The sequence below is a fragment of the Coregonus lavaretus genome (assembly GCF_964263955.1).
Source record: "Coregonus lavaretus genome assembly, contig: HAP1_SCAFFOLD_8292, whole genome shotgun sequence".
In the NCBI taxonomy this organism is placed as follows: Eukaryota; Metazoa; Chordata; class Actinopteri; order Salmoniformes; family Salmonidae; genus Coregonus; species Coregonus lavaretus.
This window is the reverse complement of record NW_028164819.1, coordinates 5,403-21,807: the sequence shown is the minus strand read 5'-3', so window position 1 is coordinate 21,807 and position 16,405 is coordinate 5,403. Positions and strand designations below refer to the sequence as shown.

Below are 16,405 nucleotides of genomic sequence, written 5' to 3'. Positions count from 1 at the left end.
AGAGAGAGAAAGAGGGAGAGAGAGAGAGAGAGAGAGAGAGAGAGAGAGAGAGAGAGATTATATTGTGGACCACCTGACACTGCAGACACATCCACACACTCACTGTGCAATTCACATACTCACAGGGAGGACACATCTCTCCTTCAGATGGGGAAACGTCATATTCTGTCCCAATCAAATCTCGCCAGCTCATAAAGGACCTTGAAATGAAGAGCATCTGTCTCCCCCTCCCCAGGTCTTGAAGGAGAGCGGTCCCCCTCACATGAAGAGCTTCCTGACCCGTGTGTCCGTAGGGGAGTTCTCAGCGGAGGGTGAGGGGAACAGTAAGAAGCTGTCCAAGAAGAGGGCTGCCCTCTCCATTCTCCAGGACCTCAAGAAACTCCCCTTCACCCCGTTAGTGGAGAAACCCAAACTACACTACAAGAAACGCCCCAAGACCATCCTCAAGGTACCGGGGTTGGGGGGCTTGGAAAGGGACTGGAGATGGGGTATAGGAATGGGGCTGGCGTTTGGACTTGGGTTGAGGCTTGGGGGGCTCAACCACCAAACAACCATGTAGCTTTCTAAATCAAAGGTTGAAAATAGTCCCCTGTAGCTCAGTTGGTAGAGCATGGCGCTTGCAACGCCAGGGTTGTGGGTTCGATTCCCACGGGGGGCCAGTGTGAAAAATGTATGCACTCACTAACTGTAATTCGCTCTGGATAAGAGTGTCTGCTAAATGACTAAAAATGTAAATGTTCTGTTCATTCAGAACCTGGTCCTAACTAAGGTTCTGGTTATTTAGTTGAATAGTTTACTCAATTGACAAGAACATATGTGTTTACCCTCTCTCCTTCTCTCCTCTCGCTCTCTCCATCGCTGTCTCTCATCTCTCTCTCTCTCTCTCCTTCTCTCCTCTCCCTCTCTCTCTCTCTCCTTCTCTCCTCTCGCTCTCTCCATCGCTATCTCTCTCTCTCTCTCCTTCTCTCCTCTCGCTCTCTCCATCTTTCTCTCCCTCCCTCCACTCCTCCCTCAGACGGGTCCAGATTATGGCCAGGGGATGAACCCCATCAGTAGACTGGCTCAGATACAACAGGCCAAGAAGGAGAAGGAACCAGAATACCTGTTACTGTCTGAGAGAGGCATGCCCCGACGCAGGGAGTTCATCATGCAGGTATGGAGAGATTGGGGGTGGAGGGATAGAGAGATGGGGGTGGAGGGATAGAGAGATGGGGGGTGGAGGGATAGTGAGATATGGGGTGGAGGGATAGAGAGATGGGGGTGGAGGGATAGAGAGATGGGGTGGAGGGATAGAGAGATGGGGGGTGGAGGGATAGAGAGATGGGGTGGAGGGATAGAGAGATGGGGTGGAGGGATAGAGAGATGGGGTGGAGGGATAGAGAGATGGGGTGGAGGGATAGAGAGATGGGGGGGTGGAGGGATAGAGAGATGGGGTGGAGGGACAGAGAGATGGGGTGGAGGGATAGAGAGATGGGGTGGAGGGATAGAGAGATGGGGGGTGGAGGGATAGAGAGATGGGGTGGAGGGATAGAGAGATGGGGGTGGAGGGATAGAGAGATGGGGTGGAGGGATAGAGAGATGGGGTGGAGGGATAGAGAGATGGGGTGGAGGGATAGAGAGATGGGGTGGAGGGATAGAGAGATGGGGTGGAGGGATAGAGAGATGGGGGTGGAGGGATAGAGAGATGGGGGGTGGTGGGATAGAGAGATGGGGTGGAGGGATAGAGAGATGGGGTGGAGGGATAGAGAGATGGGGGGTGGAGGGATAGAGAGATGGGGTGGAGGGATAGAGAGATGGGGTGGAGGGATAGAGAGATGGGGGTGGAGGGATAGAGAGATGGGGGGTGGAGGGATAGAGAGATGGGGGTGGAGGGATAGAGAGATGGGGGGTGGAGGGATAGAGAGATGGGGGGGTGGAGGGATAGAGAGATGGGGTGGAGGGATAGAGAGATGGGGTGGAGGGATAGAGAGATGGGGGTGGAGGGATAGAGAGATGGGGGGTGGAGGGATAGAGAGATGGGGGGTGGAGGGATAGAGAGATGGGGGGTGGAGGGATAGAGAGATGGGGTGGAGGGATAGAGAGATGGGGGGGTGGAGGGATAGAGAGATGGGGGGTGGAGGGATAGAGAGATGGGGTGGAGGGATAGAGAGATGGGGGTGGAGGGATAGAGAGATGGGGGGTGGAGGGATAGAGAGATGGGGGGTGGAGGGATAGAGAGATGGGGTGGAGGGGTGGAGAGATGGGGGGTGGAGGGATAGAGAGATGGGGGGTGGAGGGATAGAGAGATGGGGTGGAGGGATAGAGAGATGGGGTGGAGGGATAGAGAGATGGGGTGGAGGGATAGAGAGATGGGGGGTGGAGGGATAGAGAGATGGGGGGTGGAGGGATAGAGAGATGGGGTGGAGGGATAGAGAGATGGGGTGGAGGGATAGAGAGATGGGGTGGAGGGATAGAGAGATGGGGTGGAGGGATAGAGAGATGGGGTGGAGGGATAGAGAGATGGGGGTATTGTGGGGTGGATTGATGGAGTGAATGAAAGTACAGTGCATGTACTCCACAGCCTGAATTCAAAATGGCTTAAATAGATGTTGTTTTCTCACCCATCTACAATTTCTTAGAAATGTTTGCAAATGTATTGAAAATGAATTCCAGATATATCTCATTTACATAAGTATTCACACCCCTGAGTCAATACATATTAGAAGCACCTTTGGCAGCGATTACAGTCTTTCTAGGTAACTCTCTTTTTTTGCCCATTATTCTTTTCAACATTCTTCAAGCTCTGTCAAATTAGTTGTTGATCGTTGCTAGACAACCATTTTCAGGTCTTGAAGATTTAGGTCAAAACTGTAACTCGGCAACTCAGGAACATTCACTGTCTTCTTGGTAAGCAACTCCAGTGTATATTTGAAGTTGTATTTTAGGTTATTGTCCTGCTGAAAGGTGAATTGATCTCCCAGTGTCTGTTGGAAAGCAGACTAAACCAGGTTTTCCTCTAGGATTTTGCCTGTGCTTAGCTCTATTCTGTTTCTTTTTATCCTAAAAAACTCCCTAGTCCTTGCTGATGACAAGCATACCCCTAACATGATGCAGCCACCACTATGCTTGAAAATATGGAGAGTGGTATACAGTAATGTGTTGTATTGGATTTGCCCCAAACATAACACTTTGTATTCAGGACAAAAAGTGAATTGCTTTTCCACATTTTTTGCTGTATTACTTTAGTGCCTTGTTGCAAACAGGATGTATCTCTCTCTCTCTCTCTCTCTCTCTCTCTCTCTCTCTCTCTCTCTCTCTCTCTCTCTCTCTCTCTCTCTCTCTCTCTCTCTCTCTCTCTCTCTCTCTCTTTCTCTCTCTTCTTGGCAGTGTAACTGGGTGAACTAAGCGTAGAAGCTGTTTAATATCCGTCTGGTTTACAGCACGCTGTTCAAACCAGGAATACAGTCTGTTTATAATCCTCTACTATTCAACCACACACACACACATCCACACACACATCCACACACACACACACACACACACACACACACACACACACACATCCACACACATCCACACACACACAGCCCACTGACCTCACAGTATTAAAATGCAGTTTTATGCACATTAAAAGAACTACAGTTGACTTGCTTTGCCGTGGTTCAGTGAGAACATGTAGTGAAACACATCCAAGTCACAGGAATGAAACAGGAAGTTACAGGAATGAAACAGGAAGTCACAGGAATGAAACAGGAAGTCACAGGAATGAAACCTGCTTTATGTCTTTGGCCCTACATTCTCCAAAATATGTAAGTTCTCCGAGTTTTTCACTTCATTCAATATTAGCAGAAATCAGGAATTCTTTGCTTCCTTCCAACCTTTACCTGATTATGCTTCATTGATCTTTCTGATTGACTAATTGATCAGATTAATGATTTACGGTGGGCTCCAAAATTACTGGCACCCCTGACTGGCAATGCACAAACAATACTTTAAAAAATATAAACAATATAATTATAGAGAGAAACTCAAAATACTATACTAATGTTCCAATGGAACCCACCAAAATCATTTATTGATTTAATTAAAAATCTATGTAATAATTCTTGAGTTGTTCTTGTCTATTAATGTTCTGTATTATGTCATGTTTTATGTTTTGTGTGGACCCCAGGAAGAGTAGCTGCTGCTTTTGCAACAGCCAATGGGGATCCTAATAAAATACCAATAACCAATGTAAATAATATCTGCCAAAATTAAACCAGGAATTAAATTCCACTTTTTTAAGTTTTTCTAAGTCTTAAGGAACTATATTGAGCCATTACATCACTTCCTGTTTCACTAGGGAATAAAAATGAGGTAACACGCATGCAATATCCCTTTGTCATCCAACACCATGAAGAAAACAAAAGAACTGGCAGTTGAAAAGAGACAGATGGTCGTAGATCTTCATAAATCTGGTAATGGCTACAAGAAGATCCACAAACGATTGAATATACCACTGAGCACTGTCAGGGCAATTAGTAAAACGTTTAAAATATATGGAACAGTTGAAAACCTCACGGGTAGAGGACGCAAATTCATTTTGCCCCCCAGGAAAGGGAGGAGGATGGTGAGAGAAGCAACAAAATCCCCAAGAATCACTGTGAAAGAATTGCAGGCCTTGGTGGCGTCTTGGGGTCACCAGGTTTCAAAAAGCACCATCAGACGCCACCTCCACAACCACAGGCTCTTTGGAAGGGTTGCCAGAAGAAAGCCCTTTCTGACCCCAAGATACAGACGCAAGCGCTTGGCGTTTGCCAAACATCATTTAAATTATGACTGGAAGAAGGTGCTCTGGTCAGATGAGACCAAAATTTAACGTTTTGGTCAGATACAGAATCGGCATGTTTGGCGTCGAAACAGAGATGCATACAAGGAGAGGCACCTCATACCCACGGTGAAATATGGTGGTGGGTCAGTGTTGTTTTGGGGCTGTTTTAATTCCAGAGGTCCAGGGGGCACTGGTTAAGATTGATGGCATGATGAATTCCACCAAGTATCAGGCCATTTCGGCTGACAATCTGGTTGCCTCTGCCAGAAGGCTGGGACTTGGCCGTAGCTGGACTTTCCAACAAGACAATGACCCAAAACATACCTCAAGATCCACACAGAAATGGTTTCTGTGACAACAAAATCGATGTTCTGCCATGGCCATCTCAGTCGCCGGACCTCAAATCCAATCTAAAATCTATGGGCTGAGTTGAAGAGGGCAGTTGATAAGCACAAACCCAAGAATGTGAAGGATCTTGAAAGGATCTGCATAGACGAATGGTCCAAAATCCCTCCCAAATGTGTTCCTTAACCTTGTCAAACGTTACAGGAAAAGACTCCATGCCGTTATCCTTGCCAGAGGTGGTTGCACTAAGTACTAAATGAGGAGCGCCAATAATTATTAAACCTTGATTTTGGTGACATTTATTTTGTATTAAATCATTGTATGACTTTGGTTGGTTCCATTGAAACATTAATAAAGTACAGTATTTCTCACATGTTGGTATTTTGAGTTTATCTCTATAATAATTTAAAAGTATTGTTTGTGCATTGCCAGTCAGGGGTGGCAGTACTTTGGGAGCCCACTGTATAATGAGGTGAAGGTTACAGTAGAGACCTGTGGACTCAGGGGTGGATTAAAGACCCACTGGGTGCATCCCACATGGCACCCTAATTCCCTATATAGCGCACTACTTTAGACCAGGGCCCGTAGGGAGACCCATATGGCTCTGGTCTAAAGTAGTGCCCTATATAGGGAATAGGGTGCCATTCTCTGGTCTAAAGTAGTGCCCTATATAGGGAATAGGGTGCCATTCTCTGGTCTAAAGTAGTGCCCTATATAGGGAATAGGGTGCCATTCTCTGGTCTAAAGTAGTGCCCTATATAGGGAATAGGGTGCCATTCTCTGGTCTAAAGTAGTGCACTATATAGGGAATAGGGTGCCATTCTCTGGTCTAAAGTAGTGCCCTATATAGGGAACAGGGTGCCATTCTCTGGTCTAAAGTAGTGCCCTATATAGGGAATAGGGTGCCATTCTCTGGTGAAAAGTAGTGCACTATATAGGGAATATGGTGCCATTCTCTGGTCTAAAGTAGTGCACTATATAGGGAATAGGGTGACATTTGGGACGCATCCACTCTGAATACCACACTGGCCCTTACGTAATACAGAAATCACATAACATCCCATGGAAATGAAAAGATTAGGTAAAAAATGGCATGGTTAGGTTAAAAATGGCATGGTTAGGTAAAAAATGGCATGGTTAGGTTATAAATGGCATGGTTAGGTTATAAATGGCATGGTTAGGTTATAAATGGCATGGTTAGGTTATAAATGGCATGGTTAGGTTATAAAAAGGTATTTCTGCGTCAATGTTCCTTATAAACTGCTGTGCTTCTTGTGCCAAATGACGGAATTGATTATCTATTCATGAAGTCGTTCACTTGTGTCCTGCCTGAGAGCACTAGGTTTGCTGTGTCATGTCTCGTTAGTGTAGTCATCCAACCCATCTAGCTACCTTGTGTCTGATGGCTCGTTAGTGTAGTCATCAAAACCCCATCTAGCTACCTTGTCTGATGGCTCGTTAGTGTAGTCATCCAACCCATCTAGCTACCTTGTGTCTGATGGCTCGTTAGTGTAGTCATCAAACCCATCTAGCTACCTTGTGTCTGATGGCTTGAGCTAGGTTTTTTTTTAAATCATTGAATGATTTGATCATCAATAAAGAGATTTTATTAGGTGTTTGTCAGTTAATTGTGTGTTTTTTATTTAAAGCTTCCTTCAGAGCTACTTGAAGCGGTCAAAGGAGCCCTTGGAGACTGTTGTTAAGCCACTTGAGGCAGGCAGTGCACTGAGAGGTCTGTCCCAAATTCCACCCTTTTCCCTATTTAGTGTGCTACTTTTGAACAGGGCCCCTTGGTCAAAAGTAGTACGCGATATAGGGGGATAGGGTGGAATTTGGGACTGAGCCTGAGGCTTGTTCATCTGTTACTGGTAGGTTCTGGAATGTTGTTTAGTACACTGTGTCAGTCTGTTAGCTTACAGTGACCAAAACAGCATTTGATATTCATTCATCTTGTTTACTTTCTAAGTGTTGATGACATGTTGATGTGAACATTTAGAAAGTAAACACTACAAAGTTTAATCCAAATATGCAGTAGTAGGGATGCAAAATTCTCCTAACAAAGAAATCATTGGCCTGCTATATAAAGCAGGCAGACAGGCATCAAGGCATTCAGTTACTGTTCGATTGAGCGTTAGAATGGACAAAATTAGTGACCTAAAGCGACTTTGAGCGTGGTGTGATCGTCGGTGCCAGGAGGCTGGCCTCCTGGGCTTTTTACGCCCAACAGTGTCTAGGGTTTACCGAGAATGGAGCGACAAACACAAAGCATCCAGTCAGCAGCAGTCCTGTGGGCGCAAACAGCTCGTTGATGAGAGGTCGAAGGAGAATGGCAAGAATCGTGCAAGCTAACAGGCGGCCCACAAACAGGCAAATAACGGCACAGTACAACAGTGGTGTGCAGAACGGCATCTCGGAACGCACAACTCGTCGGTCCTTGTTACGGCTGGGCTATTGCAGCAGACGACCACAACGGGTTCCACTCCTATCAGCTAAAAACAAGAAGAAGCGGCTCCAGTGGGCACGCCATCACCAACACTGGAACAATATTGCCTGGTCCGACGAATCCCGGTTCCTGTTGCGTCATGCTGATGGCAGAGTCAGGATTTGGCGTAAGCAGCATGAGTCCATGGCCCCATCCTGCCTGGTGTCAACGGTACAGGCTGGTGGAGGTGGTGGGGTAATGGTGTGGGGAATGTTTTCCTGGCACACGTTAGGTCCCTTGAGACCAATTTAGTAACGTTTCCACGCCCCGAAGAATTCAGGCTGTTCTGGAGACAAAGGGGGGTTTGACCCGGTACTAGATGGGTGTACCTAATAAACTGGGTATATTGGAAATGTAGTCCTCTGTAATATATAATAGGAAATGTAGTTCTCTGTAATATATAATAGGACATGTAGTTCTCTGTAATATATAATAGGAAATGTAGTCCTCTGTAATATATAATAGGAAATGTAGTCCTCTGTAATATATAATAGGAAATGTAGTCCTCTGTAATATTATAGGAAATGTAGTTCTCTGTAATATATAATAGGAAATGTAGTCCTCTGTAATATTATAGGAAATGTAGTTCTCTGTAATATATAATAGGAAATGTAGTCCTCTGTAATATTATAGGAAATGTAGTTCTCTGTAATATATAATAGGAAATGTAGTCCTCTGTAATATATAATAGGAAATGTAGTCCTCTGTAATATATAATAGGAAATATAGTTCTCTGTAATATACAGTTGTGGTCAAAAGTTTTGAGAAAGACACAAATACTAATTTTCACAAAGTCTGCTGCCTCAGCTTTGATGATGGCAATTTGCATATACTCCAGAATGTCATGAAGAGTGATCAGATGAATTGCAAAATCCCTCTTTGCCATGAAAATGAACTTAATCCCCCAAAAACATTTCCACTGCATTTCAGCCCTGCCACAAAAGGACCAGCTGCCATCATGTCAGTGATTCTCTCGTTAACACAGGTGAGAGTGTTGACGAGGACAAGGCTGGAGATCACTCTGTCATGCTGATTGAGTTAGAATAACAGACTGGAAGCTTTAAAAGGAGGGTGGTGCTTGAAATCATTGTTCTTCCTCTCTTAACCATGGTTACCTGCAAGGAAACACGTGCCGTCATCATTGCTTTGCACAAAAAGGGCTTCACAGGCAAGGAGATGCACCTAAATCAACCATTTATCGGATCATCAAGAACTTCAAGAAGAGAGGTTCAATTGTTGTGAAGAAGGCGTCAGGGTGCCCAAGAAAGTCCAGCAAGCGCCAGGACCATCTCCTAAAGTTGATTCAGCTGCGGGATCGGGGCACCACCAGTGCAGAGCTTGCTCAGGAATGGCAGCAGGCAGATGTGAGTGCATCTGCATGCACAGTGAGGCAAATACTTTTGGAGGATGGCCTGGTGTCAAGAAGGGCAGCAAAGAAGCCACTTCTCTCCAGGAAAAACATCAGGGACAGACTGATATTCTGCAAAAGGTACAGGGATTGGACTGCTGAGGACTGGGGTAAAGTCATTTTCTCTGATGAATCCCCTTTCCGATTGTTTGGGGCATCCGGAAAACACCTTGTCTGGAGAAGACAAGGTGAGCGCTACCATCAGTCCTGTGTCATGCCAACTGTAAAGCATCCTGAGACCATTCATGTGTGGGGTTGCTTCTCAGCCAAGGGAATGAGCTCACTCACAATTTTGCCTAAGAACACAGCCATGAATAAAGAATGGTACCAACACATCCTCCGAGAGCAACTTCTCCCAACCATCCAAGAACAGTTTGGTGATGACCAATGCCTTTTCCAGCATGATGGAGCACCTTGCCATAAGGCAAAAGTGATAACTAAGTGGCTCGGGGAACAAAACATCGACATTTTGGGTCCATGGCCAGGAAACTCCCCAGACCTTAATCCCATTGAGAACTTGTGGTCAATCCTCAAGAGGCAGATGGACAAACAAAATCCCACAAATTCTGACAAACTCCAAGCATTGATTATGCAAGAATGGGCTGCAATCAGTCAGGATGTGGCCCAGAAGTTAATTGACAGCATGCCAGGGCGGATTGCAGAGGTCTTGAAAAAGAAGGGTCAACACTGCAAATATTGACTCTTTGCATAAACTTAATGTAATTGTCAATAAAAGCCTTTGACACTTATGGAATGCTTGTAATTATACTTCAGTATACCACAGTAACATCTGACAAAAATATCTCATAACACTGAAGCAGCGAACTTTGTGAAGACCAATACTTGTGTCATTCTCAAAACTTTTGACCACGACTGTACATTGGGAGAACACACAACGTCTCATAAAGGTCCTGTTGTCCGTCTGTGTGTTGTCTGTGCAGGTGAAGGTGTGTGGTGAGGTAACCACGGGAACGGGGCCCAATAAGAAGGTGGCGAAGCGGAACGCGGCCGAGGCCATGCTACTGCAGCTGGGGTACAAGGCCTCCACCTGCCCACAGAGCCCCGCTGAGGTTATAACGCATTATAATCCCTCTATAACACCTATAACATCTATAACATCTCTATAACATCTATAACGCTAACATCTATCACACATCTATAACATAACACGTAACATAACACCTCTAGCATCAATATCACATCTATCACATCTATAACAAATCTATCATATATAACACATGTATAACATCTATAACACTTCTAACACATCTATAACACATCTATAACACATCTATAACACCTCTATTACATATATAACATCTATAACACAACACCTAACATCTATAACACAGCTATAACACATCTATAACACCTCTATTACATATATAACCTCTATAACATCTATAACACAACACCTAACATCTATAACACATCTATAACACATCTATAACACCTCTATTACATATATAACATCTATAACACAACACCTAACATCTATAACACATCTATAACACCTCTATTACATATATAACATCTATAACACAACACCTCACATCTATAACACCTCTATTACATATATAACCTCTATAACATCTATAACACAACACCTAACATCTAGAACACATCTATAACACATCTATAACACATCTATAACACCTCTATTACATATATAACCTCTATAGCATCTATAACACAACACCTAGCATCTATAACACATCTATAACACAACACCTAGCATCTATAACATAACACATATATCACATCTATATCACATTTATAGCTTCTAACACATCTATCACATCTATAACACATCTATAACACATCTATAGCACCTATACCATATATAACACATCTATAACACATCTAACACTTTAACACATCTAGAACGTCTAACATCTATAACACATTAACACACCTAGAACATCTATAACACATCTATAACACCTCTATAACATCTATAACACATCTATAACGTCTAACATCTAATACTTAACATCTATAGCACACACCATCTATAACACCTCTAACACCTCTATAACATCTATAACGTCTAACATCTAACACTTAACATCTATAGCACACATTATATATAACACATCTATAAAACCACTATAACAGCTAAAACCTATATAACATCTATAACACACCTCTAACATCTATAACACATCTATCACGCATCTATCACACATCTATCACGCATCTATCACACATCTATAACACATATATCACACATCTTTAACACATCTATCACACATCTTTAACACATCTCTATAACACATCTATCACACATCTATCACGTATCTATCACACATCTATCACGCATCTATCACACATCTATAACACATCTATAACACATCTATCATGCATCTATCACACATCTATAACACATCTATCACACATCTATCACACATCTATAACACATCTATCACACATCTATCACACATCTATAACACATCTATCACACATCTATAACACATCTATCACGTATCTATCACACATCTATCACGCATCTATCACACATTTTTAACACATCTTTATAACACATCTATCACACATCTATAACACATCTATCACACATCTATAACACATCTATCACGTATCTATCACACATCTATCACGCATCTATCACACATCTATAACACATCTTTATAACACATCTATCACACATCTATAACACATCTATCACACATCTATCACACATCTATAACACATCTATCACACATCTATAACACATCTATCACACATCTATCACACATCTATAACACATCTATCACACATCTATAACACATCTATCACACATCTATCACACATCTATAACACATCTATCACACATCTATAACACATCTATCACACATCTATCACACATCTATAACACATCTATCACACATCTATAACACATCTATCACACATCTATCACACATCTATAACACATCTATCACACATCTATAACACATCTATAACACATCTTTATAACACATCTATCACACATCTATAACACATCTATAACACATCTATCACACATTTTTAACACATCTTTATAACACATCTATCACGCATCTATCACGCATCTATCACACATCTATCACACATCTATCACACATCTATAACACATCTATCACACATCTATCACACATCTATAACACATCTTTATAACACATAACACATCTATCACACATCTTTAACACATCTTTATAACACATCTCTATAACATCTCTATAACATCTATAACACATCTATAACCTCTAAGACCTCTTTAAACACAGCTGGGATACAAGGCCACCTGCCCACAGAGCCCCATTGAGGTTATAACACAACTATAACACAAACCCCACTATAACCCCTCTGTAAACACATCTAACGCGTCACTACAGCTGGGATACAAGGCATCCACATGCCCACCTAACAGATTTATAACACATTTATATAGGTTTACAGCACATTTTATAAACATACATGAGATAACTCTGAAACACTGCTCACAAAAGAGACTACTGCAAAGATGTAGCTGGCTTCTAAAACATCATTAATTTCTTAAGAGAACTTGTGTATATGATGGGGTGACGTCTGTGTGAATATATTCTGCTCTGTTGAGTTGCCATCTTTCTCTCACTATTTCTATCTCTCTCTCTCGCTCACCAGCTCTGATATTCCCCCCTTTTCTCTCTCTGTCTCCCCACCTCCCTCCTGACACCTCTGTTTTACTCAGATCGTACGCTAAAGACCAGCCCTTGGTTCTTCCCCCAGACAGATCATTACAGTACATAGCCACCGTAACTCATTTCTGAGTTATCTTAGGCAGAACAGTTTGAAGGAATGTGTTACTCATTGGTTTGACAGCTGAAGAGATGTCTATCCATGTAACTCAGTTAGTCAACACATAGATTTTCTCTGTGTAACTCAGTGAGTCAACACATAGATCTTCTCTGTGTAACTCAGTCAGTCAACACATACACTACCAGTCAAAAGTTTGGACACACCTACTCATTCAAGGGTTTTTCTTTATTTTTACTATTTTCTACATTGTAGAATAATAGTGAAGACATCAAAACTATGAAATAACACATATGAAATCATGTAGTAACCAAAAAAGTATTAAACAAATCAAAATATATTTTATATTTGAGATTATTCAAATAGCCACCCTTTGCCTTGATGACAGCTTTGCACACTCTTGGCAAATAACTTTTGACCGGTAGTGCAGATCTTCTCTGTGTACCTAATTTAGTCAACACATAGATCTTCTCTGTGTAACTCAGTCAGTCAACACATACAGTTGAAGTCTGAAGTTTACATACACTTAGGTTGGAGTCATTAAAGCTAGTTTTTCAACCACTCCACACATTTCTTGTTAACAAACTATAGTTTGTGCATGACACAAGCAATTTTTCCATCAATTGTTTACAGACAGATTATTTCACTTATAATTCACTGTATCACAATTCCAGTGGGTCAGAAGTTTACATACACTAAGTTGACTGTGCCTTTAAACAGCTTGGAAAATTCCAGAAAATGATGTCATGGCTTTAGAAGCTTCTTATAGGTTAATTGACATAATTTGAGTCAATTGGAGGTGTACCTGTGGATGTATTTCAAGGCCCACCTTCAAACTCAGTGCCTCTTTGCTTGACATCATGGGAAAATTAAAAGAAATCAGCCAAGACCTCAGAAAAAGAATTGTAGACCTCCACAAGTCTGGTTTATCCTTGGGAGCAATTTCCAAATGCCTGAAGGTACCACGTTCATCTGTACAAACTATAGTACGCAAGTATAAACACCATGGGACCACGCAGCCGTCATACCGCTCAGGAAGGAGACGCGTTCTGTCTCCTAGAGATGAACGTACTTTGTTGCGAAAAGTGCAAATCAATCCCAGAACAACAGCAAAGGACCTTGTGAAGATGCTGGATGAAACAGGTACACAAGTATCTATATCCACAGTAAAACGAGTCCTATATCGACATAACCTGAAAGGCCGCTCAGCAAGGAAAATGCCACTGCTCCAAAACCGCCATAAAAAAAGCCAGACTACTGTTTGCAACTGCACATGGGGACAAAGATCATACTTTTTGGAGAAATGTCCTCTGGTCTGATGAAACAAAAATAGAACTGTTTGGCCATAATGACCATCGTTATGTTTGGAGGAAAAAGGGGGACGCTTGCAAGCCGAAGAACACCATCCCAACCGTGAAGCACGGGGGTGGCAGCATCATGCTGTGGGGCTGCTTTGCTGCAGGGGGGACTGGTTGTCAAGGTGTGGTGTAGGAATCATGCGCAGGACGCAGAGGCTCAGTCCAAAGGCTTTAGTGCAATATATATTATATATATACAACAGAAGCACAATAAGCCCGAAGGCAAAATGCACGACGCACAAACATGTGCAAACAACCCTCTCCAAAACACTGGAGGGAAAATGTAGCTCCAAACACGAAACAGAAGCGCAATCACACACAACGACAAGCACACAAACTAAATAGGACACTAACGAGGACTAACAAGACACAGGTGTACAACATCCAGACAAAACCAAACGAACATGAAACATAGATCGGTGGCAGCTAGTACTCCGGGGACGACGACCGCCGAAGCCTGCCCGAACCAGGAGGAGGAGCAGCCTCGGCCGAAACCGTGACACTGGTGCACTTCACAAAATAGATGGCATCATGAGGAAGGAAAATTATGTGGATATATTGAAGCAACATCTCAAGACATCAGTCAGGAAGTTAAAGCTTGGTCGCAAATGGGTCTTCCAAATGGACAATGACCCCAAGCATACTTCCAAAGTTGTGGCAAAATGGCTTAAGGACAACAAAGTCAAGGTATTGGAGTGGCCATCACAAAGCCCTGACCTCAATCCTATAGAACATTTGTGGGCAGAACTGAAAAATCGTGTGCGAGCAAGGAGGCCTACAAACCTGACTCAGTTACACCAGCTCTGTCAGGAGGAATGGGCCAAAATTCACCCAATTTATTGTGGGAAGCTTGTGGAAGGCTACCCGAAACGTTTGACCCAAGTTAAACAATTTAAAGACAATGCTATCAAATACTAATCAAGTGTATGTAAACTTCTGACCCACTGGGAATCAATCAATCAATCAATTTTATTTTATATAGCCCTTCTTACATCAGCTAATATCTCGAAGTGCTGTACAGAAACCCAGCCTAAAACCCCAAACAGCTAGTAATGCAGGTGTAGAAGCACGGTGGCTAGGAAAAACTCCCTAGAAAGGCAAAACCTAGGAAGAAACCTAGAGAGGAACCAGGCTATGAGGGGTGGCCAGTCCTCTTCTGGAATGTGATGAAAGAAATAAAAGCTGAAATAAATAATTCTCTCTACTATTATTCTGACATTTCACATTCTTAAATTAAAGTGGTGATCCTAACTGACCTAAGACAGGGAATTTTTACTAGGATTAAATGTCAGGAATTGTGAAAAACTGAGTTTAAATGTATTTGGCTAAGGTGTATGTAAACTTCAGACTTCAACTGTAGCTCTTCTCTGTGTAACTCAGTTAGTCAACACATAGATCTTCTTGACTTCATTTGTCTGTATCTCCTTTCGGAACTCCTATCACAGATGCCTGTGGTCCTCTGTAGCTCAATTGGTAGAGCACGGCGCTTGTAACGCCAGGGTAGTGGGTTCGATCCCCGGGACCACCCATACGTAAAAATGTATGCGCACATGACTGTAAGTCGCTTTGGATAAAAGCGTCTGCTAAATGGCATATTATTATTATTATTATTATTATTATTATATTATTAGACCAGTTATATGTAACTTGACAACAACACAGGGCCTCAGACACACACAGATAAATAACACCGATACATTAAGCCATTCAATTGAAGGCTTAAAAGTAAAGTGGACCCCCCCCCCCCCCCCCCCCCATCCATCCCCCCCTACGTCAGTATTTGGCTATAAGACAGACACTGAGTTAGTCCAGCGTTTCTTCTTAGTTTCAGAACCATCGTCTCTTTGTGTTCACAACAGTAGGAAGGAACTTGTCTGACATGCGTGAAAAAGCTTTTTGTTAATCTGGCTTCTTCTCTCCTTTCTCTGAATGCTACATCTCTCTTTTCCTCCCTCCTTCCCTGTCTCCTCTCTTCATCTGACGTGGCTATAGATGGACGACAAAGGCTGGAACGGACAAAAGGCGGCTTTTAACGAAACGACAAGTAACAGTGAGTATCCTCCCCTTCATTCCATACCTCTCTCCCTCCATCCCTCCCTCCATCCCTCCCTCTCTCCCTCCATCCCTCCCTCTCTCCCTCCATCCCTCCCTCCCTCCATCCCTCCATCCCTCTCTCCCTCCCTCTCTCCCTCCATCCCTCCCTCCCTCCATCCCTCCATCCCTCCATCCCTCTCTCCCTCCATCCATCCCTC

General features: G+C 43.0%; 1 protein-coding gene across 1 annotated transcript; it reads left to right on the top strand.

Moving 5' to 3' along the window:
- Positions 1-235: 235 nt before the first annotated feature.
- On the top strand, positions 236-16,203 carry LOC311116582 (double-stranded RNA-binding protein Staufen homolog 2-like; the record flags this gene model as incomplete). Its single annotated transcript, XM_084191655.1, has 4 exons — positions 236-448; positions 1,016-1,153; positions 9,966-10,094; positions 16,146-16,203. Coding segments are annotated over 4 exons (538 nt in total), but the record flags the coding sequence as incomplete, so codon positions are not given.
- Between the last annotated feature and the right edge of the window lie 202 nt (positions 16,204-16,405).